Raw genomic sequence first — 13,710 nt, 5'->3', positions numbered from 1 at the left:
TATACTTAAAGTATTTGTTCAGTGAAACATTTTTTTCACAATAAAATGTAACACAATCATTATATTTAAAAATTGCTACATGAAGATTTTACACAGAGCATCGGCCTCAACCAGCAATCTTGTGTTTGACAGAAGTACATGTAATCGCTTCAAAATTAACTTCCACCAAACGGTCCATTTGATATGAAAAGGAGCCCTCAAATTAATTCAGAATATCTAGTTCTGCACGACAGTTCAACGAATGCCCAGGGTTAAGGCCAGTTCGTACTTCAGCTGAACACGAAAGCGAGGCAAATTTGACGTCAGTGAACACCTGCAGCAAAATTTGGGGCACACATATTTGGCCAGACATCACAAAATCACATTGCTGTTCCCTTTCGAGTGAATATAAACCGGCCTTAACAGTGTAGGCAGAGAGCCCCCGGAACAATTACGTTAGAATCATGTCAATGAAGCTTTACAATATTGTCCAATTAAAATATTACACTAAATGCAAAATCTGAGACAAACAAAACTCGGGGCACAAAATTTCCACAGGGCAGTCTACTGGGCACAGCCGACTAAAAATCTGCCATGGGTCAATTTTAGTGGTCTTCAGCCGAAGCACCAGGTGTTCACTCACTTGCTATGCGCACGTATCCCTTACTACTCGTCGCGTGTGTGTTTGTGTCACTCCATCCAACACACTGGCAACTGTAGTCCTCGTTGCCAAAGTACTGCTCCACATCTTCTTTGGTGATTGCTATGGCAACAAGAAAACATATACTTCTATTAGCACACTGGCAGGGAAACAACGGAACACCTGTCAGTGAAACATCTTTGCTAGTATTCGACCACAAACGGACCCCTTCTGGATTCTTCCATTGTCCTTAAAAATACATGAAACACTTTGGATCAAATATACATAGGTGGTTTCAACAAACCTCAGCTCTAACCTCCAATCCAATTTCCTTAAAAGTATCCATGTTAGAAAGACCCAGAAAATTTGTAGAAAAAAAGAGAGAAATGCTGACAGACTTTATCAATACATGCAAGTTTAACATTTAACCCTCCCTCTAAAAGAAGAGGAAAGATTCCTCGGTTTGTTGCTGCTGGCAATAAAAAGCTTGTGTCAAGTCCTGGGACCACTGAACGGTACAATACATGATTCAAAGCCAAGAATGGAAGCTGATTTGGGTCTACATTAATTAGTAACTACTTACGAATGGTTCAGAGTTCAGAGTAAAAGCCATGTGATACCAGGTTTTCAAAAAGGACCCTCCATAGGGCCTAGGGCTCCACTGGGCTTACTTTCTACTTTAGAAAATTTGCATGTTAAGCAACAATCAGTGGGAAGCCAGTCAGAGGCAACATGTATTGTACATATTTTGACTGGCAACCGGTTTCTGCCAAACAGACTTTTTAACGCTTAGCAGGTTCCTGTGCTGAGCTGATCCATGAAAACCGAACCCCTTGCTCTTACATATGCTGATGATCATGAGCTGCTCTTCGATGTCATCAAAGGTTTCGTGGTGCTCCAGCCGCTCAGCTGCCATCCACTCTCCGTTGCACTGGAAGTAGAGCTGGAAGACGGGCTGGGCCCGGCAGGAGAGGGTGACCGGCCGGTTCTTGATGATGTAGGCATCTTGAGGCTCCTCAGAAAAAACTGGAAGAACAGCAGGAGGACCAGTTGCTGGCAGAGCTCCTATTGAGTAGAATGAGAAAAGTACAGTGGTTTTATGAAAATGGTTACAAGAAACTGACACTTAAACTTGGTGAAACACATGATATATATGTGATGCATCAATTGGTGAACGTTAAAGTGGATGGTGGGGGTGGGATTTTGGAAGAATTTTTCAATCAATATCTTTATCAGACACAGCTCAGCTGTTCCCTGTCTTAGATTGAAACAACTTCAAATTTTGGGTCAAAATATCTTTCATCTCTTCACTCAAGTACTTTTATCTTGACCAATCCAAACAAGAAAAAAATAATAAAAAAATTAACCTCAACAATTGAAGAAGAAACCTCAAACTCAAGTTTTGAAATGACTATGGCTCCAGCTCTAGCCCAGTCTTAACCTTAGACCTACATTTCAAGGTCTGAGCAGTGGTAGGCTATGACCAAAATGGCCCGCTGTTGGCATGTGCCTCTCATATTTACAACCAATGAAGGCATAGACTGTGCTCTGGACACCAGACTTGAATGCGGCTAATTTAATATACAAACTTCACCCATTTTGAGCTTTAGATTCCAATGGACTTAAAGTAACACTGTACTCAGATTAAAAAAAAACAGCCACTAACAGGAGGTGAAATTTTGAAAAATAGAGGAACTCGGTTCAGAAATGAACCCCTTTCAATCTGTTATTAAAATCTAAGTTCATTAGGTTCAGTGTTTTCAAGTGAACTTGTGTCATCTTAAAAAGTGCAAGAAAACTCTGAATGCAAACAGTGTGTGAAAAACTAGACTATGGCGGCATTTGCCCCAGATTTGTCACTCAACAAAACTCATTGGCAATCATTTAATAACACATTTTCGCAAGAAAACACAACCAGATTGTTAGCGTGCCAGGCTCTGCCTTTTGCAAAGGAACCCCCTTAATCTGATCAACATGTTCCGACCGGACTAAAGCTGAAATCGTCACTCATCGCAAGTCGTTAAAATTCATTTAAATAATATTACATACACGGAACAGCCAAGAAGTAAATGATCCATTCACAATGTCTGCATGAGCCTCAGACCCCTCACTGCAAAACTCACTAAGCTTGCTCGGGCAAAACAGCTTCGGATCGACTAACCATCTGGTGAGACTGTACTCACAGACGAGTCTGAAGTGACTTTAATTCGCAACAGATTGCGACGCAGAACGGAACATCTGTCTCTGACTAAGAAAGAAATCAACTCGGGCAATGAAAGGGCGCTGAAAACTTGAACTTGAAATGTTCTTCCCATCACTGGCTGTGTTTGTGACCTCAAAGAACTTTCTCCCAATGAGGTGCCTCACTTGTGAATCATTAAGCGTGACCTTTGACACGTATATTTTAGGTGGTGATGGTAGTACACCCAGAATATGGAAACTCTTTTAATAGTACAAGGGTATGATATAGATGTAGTCTGTAGACATTATGCAATCTACAGCAGGCTGTCTGAAAAAGTCTTCCCTACAACTGGGAGCGCCAAGCATACAGGCAAAATCACAGGTTGAAGGACCAAAGAACAGATGCCGCAGAGATGAGAAAAACAGCTTCTGTGATTACATTAAACCCCAGAGGAATAATGCACTTTGTAGATATAGTGTTCAACCACAATGCCACATGCAAAGATTTGTGCTAAAATCCCTAGCATGAATTGGAATACACAAACATAAAATCCCTATTTTTTGGTTATTATTGGTATTATTTATTGCGCTGAAGCTCTCAGCCTAATTTCTTGAAGTTCCTTGTCCACATTCACATTTAATTGGTGAAACTTATATTGCTCGGCAAATATACCTGTCCAGCAAATAATGCTGAGAAATTTGAACAATCAGTGAAACCAGGCAAGTGTAGAAACACTGTGGCTAGTTATCCATTCCTTCCTGATAGATTTGAGCTCAAATGGCATCTCAAGTTGTTACTTCTGGGGAAACATTTCAATATAACTCAATAAACATTCCACAGCACTGGGAGCTCACTGGCAATGGTCACCAAAGCAGGAGAAAAGACTGTGTGGAAAAGAAGTAAGCCACTGAAATTGACCTCCAGCTATGAAGGAATTGAGCCAAATCCTTGACAGAGACCGGGCAAGGTTATCATTGGGTCACCTCACAGCATAGCAATAGAGGCTGGAGTAGATCTTTCCTGCAGTCAGCTCTGGGCCTCACTGTGGAAAGGTCAGGATTTTATTCAGCTAAACCAAAGAATCAAATCCTGATGGTTTTTTAATGTCAGTTAATCAGACATCAAAACAAGTCAGGTCCCCCCTTCCTAATCTGCCTGGATGCTTGGATATGAAATTTCACTACTCTGGATTAAACAGGTGCTTGAGCCTTCTAATGGACACAGTGCAGTGTGCGGTGATCTGACACAGCAAATCTCCAGGTATTCTCAATATGTACATTGACATGAAATCAGCACAAGCAGGAATCTGCAGAATAGGAAGAAATAAAAGATTTCTGAAGCTCAGTCTCATGCTTTCAAGATCTCCAGAATCAGCAGAGAACCTAAACACTATCTAAACAGACTGTTATCAGATGTGATACATAATTCTTGCTGTCTTATCTTTAAAGTGAAGGACCTCTCAAAAGTTTGGTCACTCTAAGTTCACTTGAGCAAACTGAACTTATTCGAGTAAGGGGATCTCCAAGTGTTGTTTTCCTCACTAAACAATAGTTCACTGTATGTTTCAACACCTTACATACATAAACAATGCTTCAAAATCCTGCCAAATTGATTCAAACTTTTGTAACTGTAAGGCTATGCTTTCAAATATGTTCCACTCAAATTTCAAAATGAGTAAATTACGCGTAGTCTGGCCATTATTATCCCTTATTCTGCTACGCTGGTAAAAAAAAACTGAACCATGATTTCAGTGCTTGATAAAACATTTCTCTTTAAGAATGAAATCTGAAGACATATCCAGAATTTGCCTGTAAACATATCTTGTGTGGATGGTGAGAGCTCTTGCACAAATGTTAGCATTCCTGGACTGCAGTGTTGGTATGCAGAAGATGCCCTACAGACAGCAAGCAGGATTAGCACTGGCCTGGCTGATGATAAATGGGGCTGCCGAGGTCGTCAGTGCAGGAGATGACCAGGAAGAGAGACGAGGAGGGGAGAGCCTGACATGTGATGGCAAGAAAGAGTTGATATGCAGCAGCACGTTCTCGCGCGGGCAGAAGGAATGTGCGCCGCAACACGTTGCAAGGACAGAATTAACAACCATTCATCATCTTTTTGAAATTGATTAGGAATCGTTCTCAAATTTTAAGTCCTCTGCAGATGGAGCTGACAGACAGTACTTACAAATTTACATGTATGTTTTACAAGGATGAATCTCATGTAAGACAAACCAAATTATGGTGTAATGTAATGTAGCTGTGTAGAATTTCAGATGTCATTCAAAACTAATCAGAACAGGTCAGAAAAACAAGCATGTAACGCACAACGTTATGTGCATGCAATGGTTATATGGTGAATGTAGAAACTTTTATTCGTTTTTGAATTTCACAATCATGAAAATACGCTGGAGGTTGGGCCCCTAAGTACATTGGGCTGACCTGTACACTACCACATCAGTATTACAAAAAAGAAACATAGCAAGCCAGGAAAACTATCCACGTCATTGAACTAAACTATGATCAGCCTGAACGGCACTCCAAACAAACAGTTTGATGCAGTGGTCATTCTCCAAAGGCCCTTGAGGTCTCCCTAATGACTGGACAAATACAATCTGATCCATGGCAGTCAACATCAGTTCGGTTCTGGTTAGAGTCTGTCGCATCCTGAAGAGATTCCAGTCAACCTGACTTTGCAAAGTTTTGTCAATTTGCTTCTGTTTACGTGAGCACAGCTTCAGCCAGTTGGTTACAATGTTTGGCATTTGAACAGTAGACATAACCATCATCGGGCAATGAAGTGGCCACGTGTCTAGTATTTTGTTCCTCTCAAAGTCAAAGGTCATGGGGGGAGGGGATTTGGGTATGTGAAATTCTGAACTTTTCAGTTTCGTTGGCAAAAGTACATTCCTGAGCTATCCACCCTTGTTGAAGTGCACCCTCTACGGCAAAGAGATGGGTTGGTGGAAGACCATACATTATGACACTAATTGACTGCACGTACTTAGTGCATTCTGCACCAAACATGCACGAACTTGTGCATGTAGACATTGAGTTCCCACCAAAGGACAGCCAATGCTAAAAAAGGGGCACCCCCTCCCACTTTGGTCAGATTGGCAAAAGACATACCCGTGACCAATGCTTCTTACAATTACATGTAATGTCAGATGTTGTCAAGCCCTTTGAACCTCGGATATGGTGAGGTGTGGTGAAAAAGGTGACGTAACAATCACTAATTCCCTATACATAACTGGTCTTAAGTCTTTGGGGTCTTAACGTGAAAATATCTTGGACTGCCTAATCTATCTGAAAATTTCAAGACGAATTCCACCAAACACCAGTCTGTGGTTTAGAAGTGTCTCAAAACCTAGAGCATTCTATTATAAAATTCTGCCAACTCTTACTGCCCACCTGATGACACTTTAACAGCTGACAAGGAGGAAAAAAAATAAGAAATCCTGAAGTCTTTGGTCTTTTGGGAGAATTGCCTTTGCCTGGGGCGCCCAATTAACAAACTCCCCCACAAGCCATTCCCCTCCACAGCCACCAACTAATCAACTCTGACATTTCACTGGGCCAGAGAGAGAGAGCGAGAAAGAACCTCTTGACCATACCTGGCCCCTAGATTCCGCCAAACACTTGTTCCAGCCCCTTGATACTGAAGCTCTCTAGACCCTTCACAGGCCCTCCATGATTGTGTTAAGTAGTCTTTAATGGTTCGGCCAATATGTATTATCTTGAAAACACAACGGCCCCAGGGCTACACTCAGGCTACAGTTTGGATGATTTTTCCAGGCCACGGCACCTCAATTTTCACCTACATGGAGGGGGAATTTTGGGATCCTTAAAATTCCGTCCATGTAACCGTATGAACTGGTTGTATTCTGTGCTGTAAAAAACGGTGTAGTTTTTTTTCTTCTAGGAACACAATGTGTCCATAAACTGAACAAATAGTGAAGCTAGTAAAATACCTCTGAAATTTGAGTCATTCAATTATTAGTGATGTTCTTTATCTCTGTTTTTATGCTGACACAAAAGACATGGATGACCATTACAGTGGCGCCACAGTATCAAGTCAAGGCAAACAAACATACCAGTACCGTCTGTAAGCATCAGATGGGAAAAGTTCATTAAAACAGTGAGACAAAAAGATCCTGTTTTGAATTAGAATAGCAGCTCAGTAAAGTTTGTAAAGTGCACCCTCTATGTGAATTATAAAGCCCTTACAGGTCTGGGACCAAGCCCAAGTGCTTTGGTAAAATAGGATGTCTAGATCGAATGCTAATAATGTGCAATCTAATTGCTAAAGCTGGTTCGTGACCTCATGGGCAATGTGATTTAGGGTGAAGCAAGAGAGTCTCTCTTTAAATGTACAGACAAATGGGTAAAATGACAACTATGACAATCTTACTTCCATCAGAAATCTACAACTTGAATCAAGGAGAAAAGTCCGTTCAGAAAAAAAGAAATGCATGGAGGTAAAGTGCCTGCGATCATTCAACAAAAATTGTCCCAGCTTTTCTGGAAGGTTACAAGAATTAAAAGTAATGAGAGTCACCAATGATATAAGCAACCAGAGCAATGAGCAACCACTTGTCAAGAAAGAGACACATCCTAGCACAGACAGTGTAAACTCTCCCACTGGGCCAATTTGAATGAGGCACATTATACTTTTCCATGATTACTTGGCTCTCTCAGCATTCACAAAAGCCAGACATCGGTCTGACAAATGAAAAAAAAAAAAGAGGCCAATCAATGAGACTTCTCAATTTGTAATACCGCCCAGCCCTTCCAAAACATATACAAACAGGAGAAATTGGTTAGACATTGCCTTTTCTGAAGCTGTATCCGATGGAAGCCTGACGGCCCAAAAGCCTGTCTCGCTTTCTATTATTTTTCGGGGACCAAACTGTCAGATTTTTGTAACAAACGACCGTCATTTCCCAGAGAATTACCATAAACAAATGTCAGCAAAGCAAATTAGCAGAGCAGTGTCGTCGGCCGCTTGTTAGCAGCATGTTTGATTAGCTAGCTTGATGTCGGACACCGCGACAAGCGGGAGCCGATCGCTAGGAAATAGGAAGTCTGGCCGAATTCCGTCAAATTAACACAGCTGTCTCTTAGCTCCACATCTCTTGTGCACATGTGGTAAAACATGTTTGAAATCTGTTTGAGATTGGAACATAAATCGAATCCACTTTTGATGAGAAGTTTCTGCTTTCCAAAGACTCATGATTTGTGTCTTGAAGACAGCAGAAGCTTAAAGAAAACTCACCCCTAAATCAAGTTTAGAAACTGACCTCTGTGAGTGTCAAGTGCGAAGAAAAAGGTTGGGAGGGCAATTTGTCCAATCAATGTGTGATTCTTACCAAAGTGCAATTTCCTTTCAGGAAAAAAAGGTTCCTCATTTAAATGTGCATGAAATTATACAAGATACGGAAATATTCATGGGGTTCCCCCACAATAAGCTAAATTCTTCAAGCACATTTTATGTTGCCCGCTGAGGGAAAACGCTTCCATTTTTTTGAGCTACCACTTGCAGCATCTATTAAATTTATTTTGCAATGACACACCATTTCACTTAATTAGATTCACCAGAGCGTGCAACAGGGTGTGATATAATTAGTCTATTTGTTTCAAGGCTCATCGTGGATTTTTTGCTGGATGATGGTTACCAACAATCACACCCACAGCGGTCAATTATCAGTCAGGCTAATTACCCGGCAGTTGATTACTACACACCTGGCTGTGTTATTCAGAAGCTTCGCTCTGTGTGGGGCCATGGTGGGGCACACAGCGGTGTGGGGGAATATCAACCCCAATACTCATCATGTGACCTTTTTACACAAAAATTGAACGTTCTGATGGCGTGATGCTTTTACCAGGCAGAGGCAACTCCTTCATGCTCATTATTCAGGGGTGTGAGTGGCCACACAATTAAAGCTTAAAACAGCTTGTCAAAAGCAGTGGAAATTAAATTAAAAAGTTCCAATAGTTTTATGCAGTGCAGGTAAACAAAAATGCTGAAATTCGGAGTCAAAAGCTTAACAAAATGCAGAAATCAGCTGGAAGAGCTCAATTCTCACACCCCTAGTTATTTGAAGAGAACTTTGATGTTCCAAACAATACCGTACAATTAGTACATGGACTGGACTCGAACCCAAAGCCTTTAGACAGTCCATAGGATCTCAGTTTTTACACAAAAGCCAGAAAAATCCACTCCAACCCCTTTGAAATAAAAACAAACAAACAAACAAACAAACTTGCCAAGACCTAATAGGGTACTGCAAACAGTTCACAAACGTTTACCCCTTTATTAAGGCCTATGAGATGCCACAAGGGGTCTATGCATAAATATATATACATATACATGTATATCTGGTTGGCTGCAGCACCCATCTCATTAAACGGGTGGGCAGAATTTACACTTGCAGGGCTATAAATGTCACTATGGGTTTGTCTCTGTGTGGCTTTTCATGTAGCTTATATGTAAACACAAATATGCTACAGAGGAGCTACACTTGCATGCACTTTCTCTCAGATCAATGGCAATGGCTGCTTGAATCGATTTCAGACTGACACCAATTACTCTTTAATCCTTTGAGCTGTGTGGCCTACATACATGTATTATTTGTCCACTTGCCTGTCTCCCTGTGTTCGGCTGGAGGTTATTTGTTTTTTCCATGTGGAAATCATGAATCCGAATACAGCGTTATCTATGAAAATGTTCCAAAGGTCCAGCTATCTATGGCCCTCTTCAAGACAAATGTTCCAAAGCTGGATTTTTAGACAAGTTTAGCACTCAGGGAATGCACAGCCTTATTGGTTACTGTTCTGTTGCAGCAGAGCAACAAGCTTGATCCAGGTTTACTTCTGTCAGCAGGCTGCCACACATATCTGCCCCAGGCTGTTGTGGTATTGTTTTTGTGCATTACCAATGTCAACAAAGGGAGCTGACAAGAAAAGCCTGGGCCAAGGTTTTGTTGGCTGCTATGGTCTGTCTGGGCAAGAAAAACTGGTTACTTTCTAATGAGCTGAGTCTACAATGGGTCCTTTGCAGGAGTGGACAATTGAAAAAGAGGCTACACTGGCAAGCTTGAAGCACTGGGAAACAGTTCTTATGTAATAACTTAGTAATGATGTTACTACATCGTAGTAACGATGGGCATGATGGTGATATTAGCGCAGCCCGACCAAATCCATGCAAGGGTCGGAATGGAGAGACCAAGGACTGTCATGTGGGGAAACTTGACAAACTGAAATTGGAAATGGATTCCAATGTACAGCACCTCCCTTGTGTGTGCTTAGGTGAGAGATTTTTTTAAGTTGATACTCAAATCGGCCGACCTTCCTGATTCAGAACTGGAAAAAAAAATATTTTGAGAAGTCTTGGATCTGCCCACCAACAATTTACTGTCAGATACAAATGTAAAACAAAAAAAAATTGTTTTGCTCTGCTGTCTGACTGACGGCAAAGTCCCCAATTCAATTTTGTGAGTTGTGGCCCTCAGCGGCTGGTGCCAGTGGTAAGGGATACCTTGGGTTTTTTTGAAAACATTTTGTTTGTAATCTTCCTCCAGCTTGAAGACTGTTTTTTGTTTTTCTTGAGGTGATAGAAAATACCTTTTTTCTTCTGTCCTCCTCCAAAATTTGTCTTAAAAAATCTGGAAACCAAAAAATCTGTGTCTTTGCTCTGAGCTTATACCAACCGCCTTGGACGGTGTACACATAATGCTGTGTTGGACTAATGGTGGTCACTTTAAAACTCAGGGGTACTCAAGCCAATGCCAATGAGCCCAAGCATGGGTTCATAGGAAAATCAGTGAATGGATCAATTCATTTATTAATGAAACAGGAACACACATGGCACCGGTAGGTCCGTCCATGTGCGATACATCCCATTTCAACTCCAAAGAAACTCGCATCCGTCAACACACACATGTTCTCTGTGACGTAAATTGTTGGTAGAAACTCTCCAACCTTCTCAGCCCACTGGAAATGTAACACAATGAAAATCACTGCGTCCTCCTCTAAGAAATAATAAAACAAATGTTAAACCTTCACTGTTTGGAAAATGGATTAGTCTTTTTCCCTGTGGTCTAACACACACAGGGCACAACTGCATGGTTTACAAGCGTGTGTATACAGATTGATTTACAGTGAGTTGGAGGGTCACTTTACAAAATTGCACAACATTCTTAAAAGGCACTTGAATTCTCAAGTCAACAGACAGTTAAGACAGTCAGAGAAAAAGCTGTTCATAGTTGACAGGGGTGAAGTCAATGAGTTTAGTGGAATTAAAAGGGTGAAACCATTACATGCAGCTGTGTACATTTAGGTTGAAACATTGTACACATATTGTATAAAGGGCATCAGAAAAGCAAAGTGTATCAGACCTTGCTCATTTCCAAAATGCGACAAAGGTTGGTCAGATTTTCTCACAATCCTCAAGTTTTCTTTTCCAGACCATGTTTACAACCATAAAGTGCAAGAAAGTGAAAAATCTGCTCCAGGAAGTATCAACAGTCGGGCGTGTCACACAAAATAATGCAACATTTCCCATTGTTCAATAAAACTTTCTCAGCAACCAAGTCATTTGGTGCTCACCGTCAAGAAAACTTTCGGTTTCGCTGTTTATAAAAATAAAACCAGAAACTCCTGGACCCTGGGGAAAAGTTGCACCTTACTGGAATTACCCCAAACTTGTAATACCATTTTTCACTGATCACACATTACACATGCTGTACATGTACATATTCCAAACTGCAGTAAAGACTATAAAGGTAACTGCATGAATTCTCACAAAACTGAAGTTTCAAAAATGACAATAACTGAGGATATAAGTGATAAAATGTAACATGATCATGCAAAAAAAGCAATGTTGAGTACATGTAGGTCCTGGACTTTAAACTTTCCAACATGAAATCTTTTTTTGAGTTTCGCCTTTCATAACTTTTAAGCTAAAGATTGTCTTAAACAGGGTTTTCCATGCCATGAAAATATATAACAAAGGAATTGAACAGGTGTGAGAAAAGCTTCATTCAGCTTCATCTTATTACTTCGCCTCCATGGATTCAATCATACACAATTCCAAGTCTCACCACGTGCGTTAGCACTCCATCGGATACAGATCTAGCACACCTACGTGCTACTGGTACAAAAATGTCAAAATTTCACTTAAATTTCATGATGCGTATCAGGAAAGCTTCCATGTCACCAAATGATGTGTTTGCCCCAGATATTTTGACAGATCCCAATATCCCAGGAGAGCCACAAACAGAATAGAACAGACACAGAAACAGAAAAAAACTGTGATATATATCCCACTGATTGACACATTCATTTGATCAGGGTCCAATTTAACATTCGGCAGGTACTGATTGGTTCTCTGGCATGACTTCCAACAATCCACACATTTCACCACCAGCATCAAAAACAAAAAAAAACCAACCTACTCAACAACAAAAGGATGGAGGGTACAACTCAAATATGTGCCAAATGCAACGAAAAAGGATTTCATTTGGGAAGCTTGCTCCATTTCCTTGATGAGAACAGAACTGTTGGAAGGGCTGGGGGCCTGACCTTGGCTTTCCAACCATGAAGGAGCGAAAGAGATGAGGTCTCTCCTCCCAGTCATCATTGAGGAATCTCAGGGATCCTGTTTCAGGATGGCTATAATTACTGTACCTCTGTTGGAATATCTGCAAGGCCATAAGGCCAACTTGGGCACTGCCCCCCCTCTTGATTAGAATTCAGAAATACAGGTTTGATACGGGAGAAAATTCACATCGCTGTGCTGAAGTACACATATGCTTCATATGAAATGAGTACGCATTTGCAAGAACAGCTTTTAAAGAAATGACGTAGGATGACGTAGATGACTGTTAATGGTCTTTACAAAAATGGACTCAACACAGTAATAGTAATACACTTTTTGTGGGCAACTGCATAAGGAGGTCAGTTTTTTAGAGGTTTGCTTGAAAGCACCCCCAAAACTCTTTGAGTCTTACAAGGTAAGTTTTAAGAATGATGTTTTTTAAGAACTTGAGCGTACCTCAAAGAAAACTATCATTAAATCTGTGCAACACAATCCAGCACTGCATGCTTGCTTTTTTTGGCCAAGATTACTGTTCACAGAATGTACGTTTGCTGGCATTGAGGAAAGATCCAAATTTTCCTGCAGACAAATGGCTCACGTACGCACTGCAATTTTCAATCACCTAATGGCCATAATGGTTCCTACAGGAATGTCATCTGACAGACGGTGCATGTTCAGGAGCCCTAATATCTGGTTGCCAACTCTTATTGTTTCTAAAGATAGCTTGGTTTCCTCCGACTACCTAATGCAAGGCGTGTATTCACAAACTCTGATGACACAATGTACACACGCCAACTGTTCGTGTTTGAAGAACGTTCTATCAAACATCGTTGCCCAACCACAATGAAGTTTTGAAAAAAGGCCGTACATAGAGAGTGATCAACACTTCTTTTTTACCCTAAAAGATGGGGGGGGGTACTTTTTTCTGGTAGTTTATTTTTTCATGCGCCAAGCATTCAGGGGTTGTTTCTAATGATATACTGCAGTCATTTTGACACCAATTTTGTAGAAATCAAGCATACCAATCCTGTGCAGTGCAAATTTTTCCGAGACAGGGAGCCAAAAATCTACATTTTCTCCACAGACAAACTTGATGCACATTGGCAAATATTTGGGTAGCCTTGAACTTCAAATGACCATCATAACCATGGGTCAGATAAGTTGAAACTTCACATTACTGAAAATGAGTGTCTTTGCTTATATGGCAAGTTTTAAAAAGAAAATGGGAATGGGGCAGTGGGGTTCTGGGGCTGTGAGGCTGAGATGGTCCAGAAAACCTCGCCATGTTTGGGATCAAAATTTATAACTTCCTGGT

At 40.9% G+C, this 13,710-nt stretch overlaps 2 protein-coding genes across 5 annotated transcripts in view; one reads left to right on the top strand and one right to left on the bottom strand.

The window, feature by feature from the left end:
• Window positions 1-13,710, top strand: part of LOC110984473 (carbohydrate sulfotransferase 5-like) — a 253,387-nt gene that overhangs the window by 49,425 nt on the left and 190,252 nt on the right. The gene's annotated exons all lie outside the window — the stretch shown is intronic.
• LOC110977571 (netrin receptor UNC5C-like) overlaps window positions 1-13,710 on the bottom strand; it is a 121,736-nt gene that overhangs the window by 19,845 nt on the left and 88,181 nt on the right. For all 4 annotated transcript variants that reach the window (XM_022231808.2, XM_022231807.2, XM_022231809.2 and 1 more), the window contains 2 exons: window positions 1,463-1,684; window positions 623-742 (listed from right to left, as the gene is read on the bottom strand). In XM_022231808.2, coding sequence (XP_022087500.1) covers window positions 623-742; window positions 1,463-1,684 — 342 coding nt within the window. The remainder of the gene's footprint in view (window positions 1-622; window positions 743-1,462; window positions 1,685-13,710) is intronic.

Source organism: Acanthaster planci, linkage group LG19 (assembly GCF_054643075.1).
Source record: "Acanthaster planci isolate LZ-2023a linkage group LG19, COTS_SCS, whole genome shotgun sequence".
In the NCBI taxonomy this organism is placed as follows: Eukaryota; Metazoa; Echinodermata; class Asteroidea; order Valvatida; family Acanthasteridae; genus Acanthaster; species Acanthaster planci.
The sequence above is the reverse complement of the archived record's forward strand: the minus strand, read 5'-3'. Positions and strand labels throughout refer to the sequence as shown.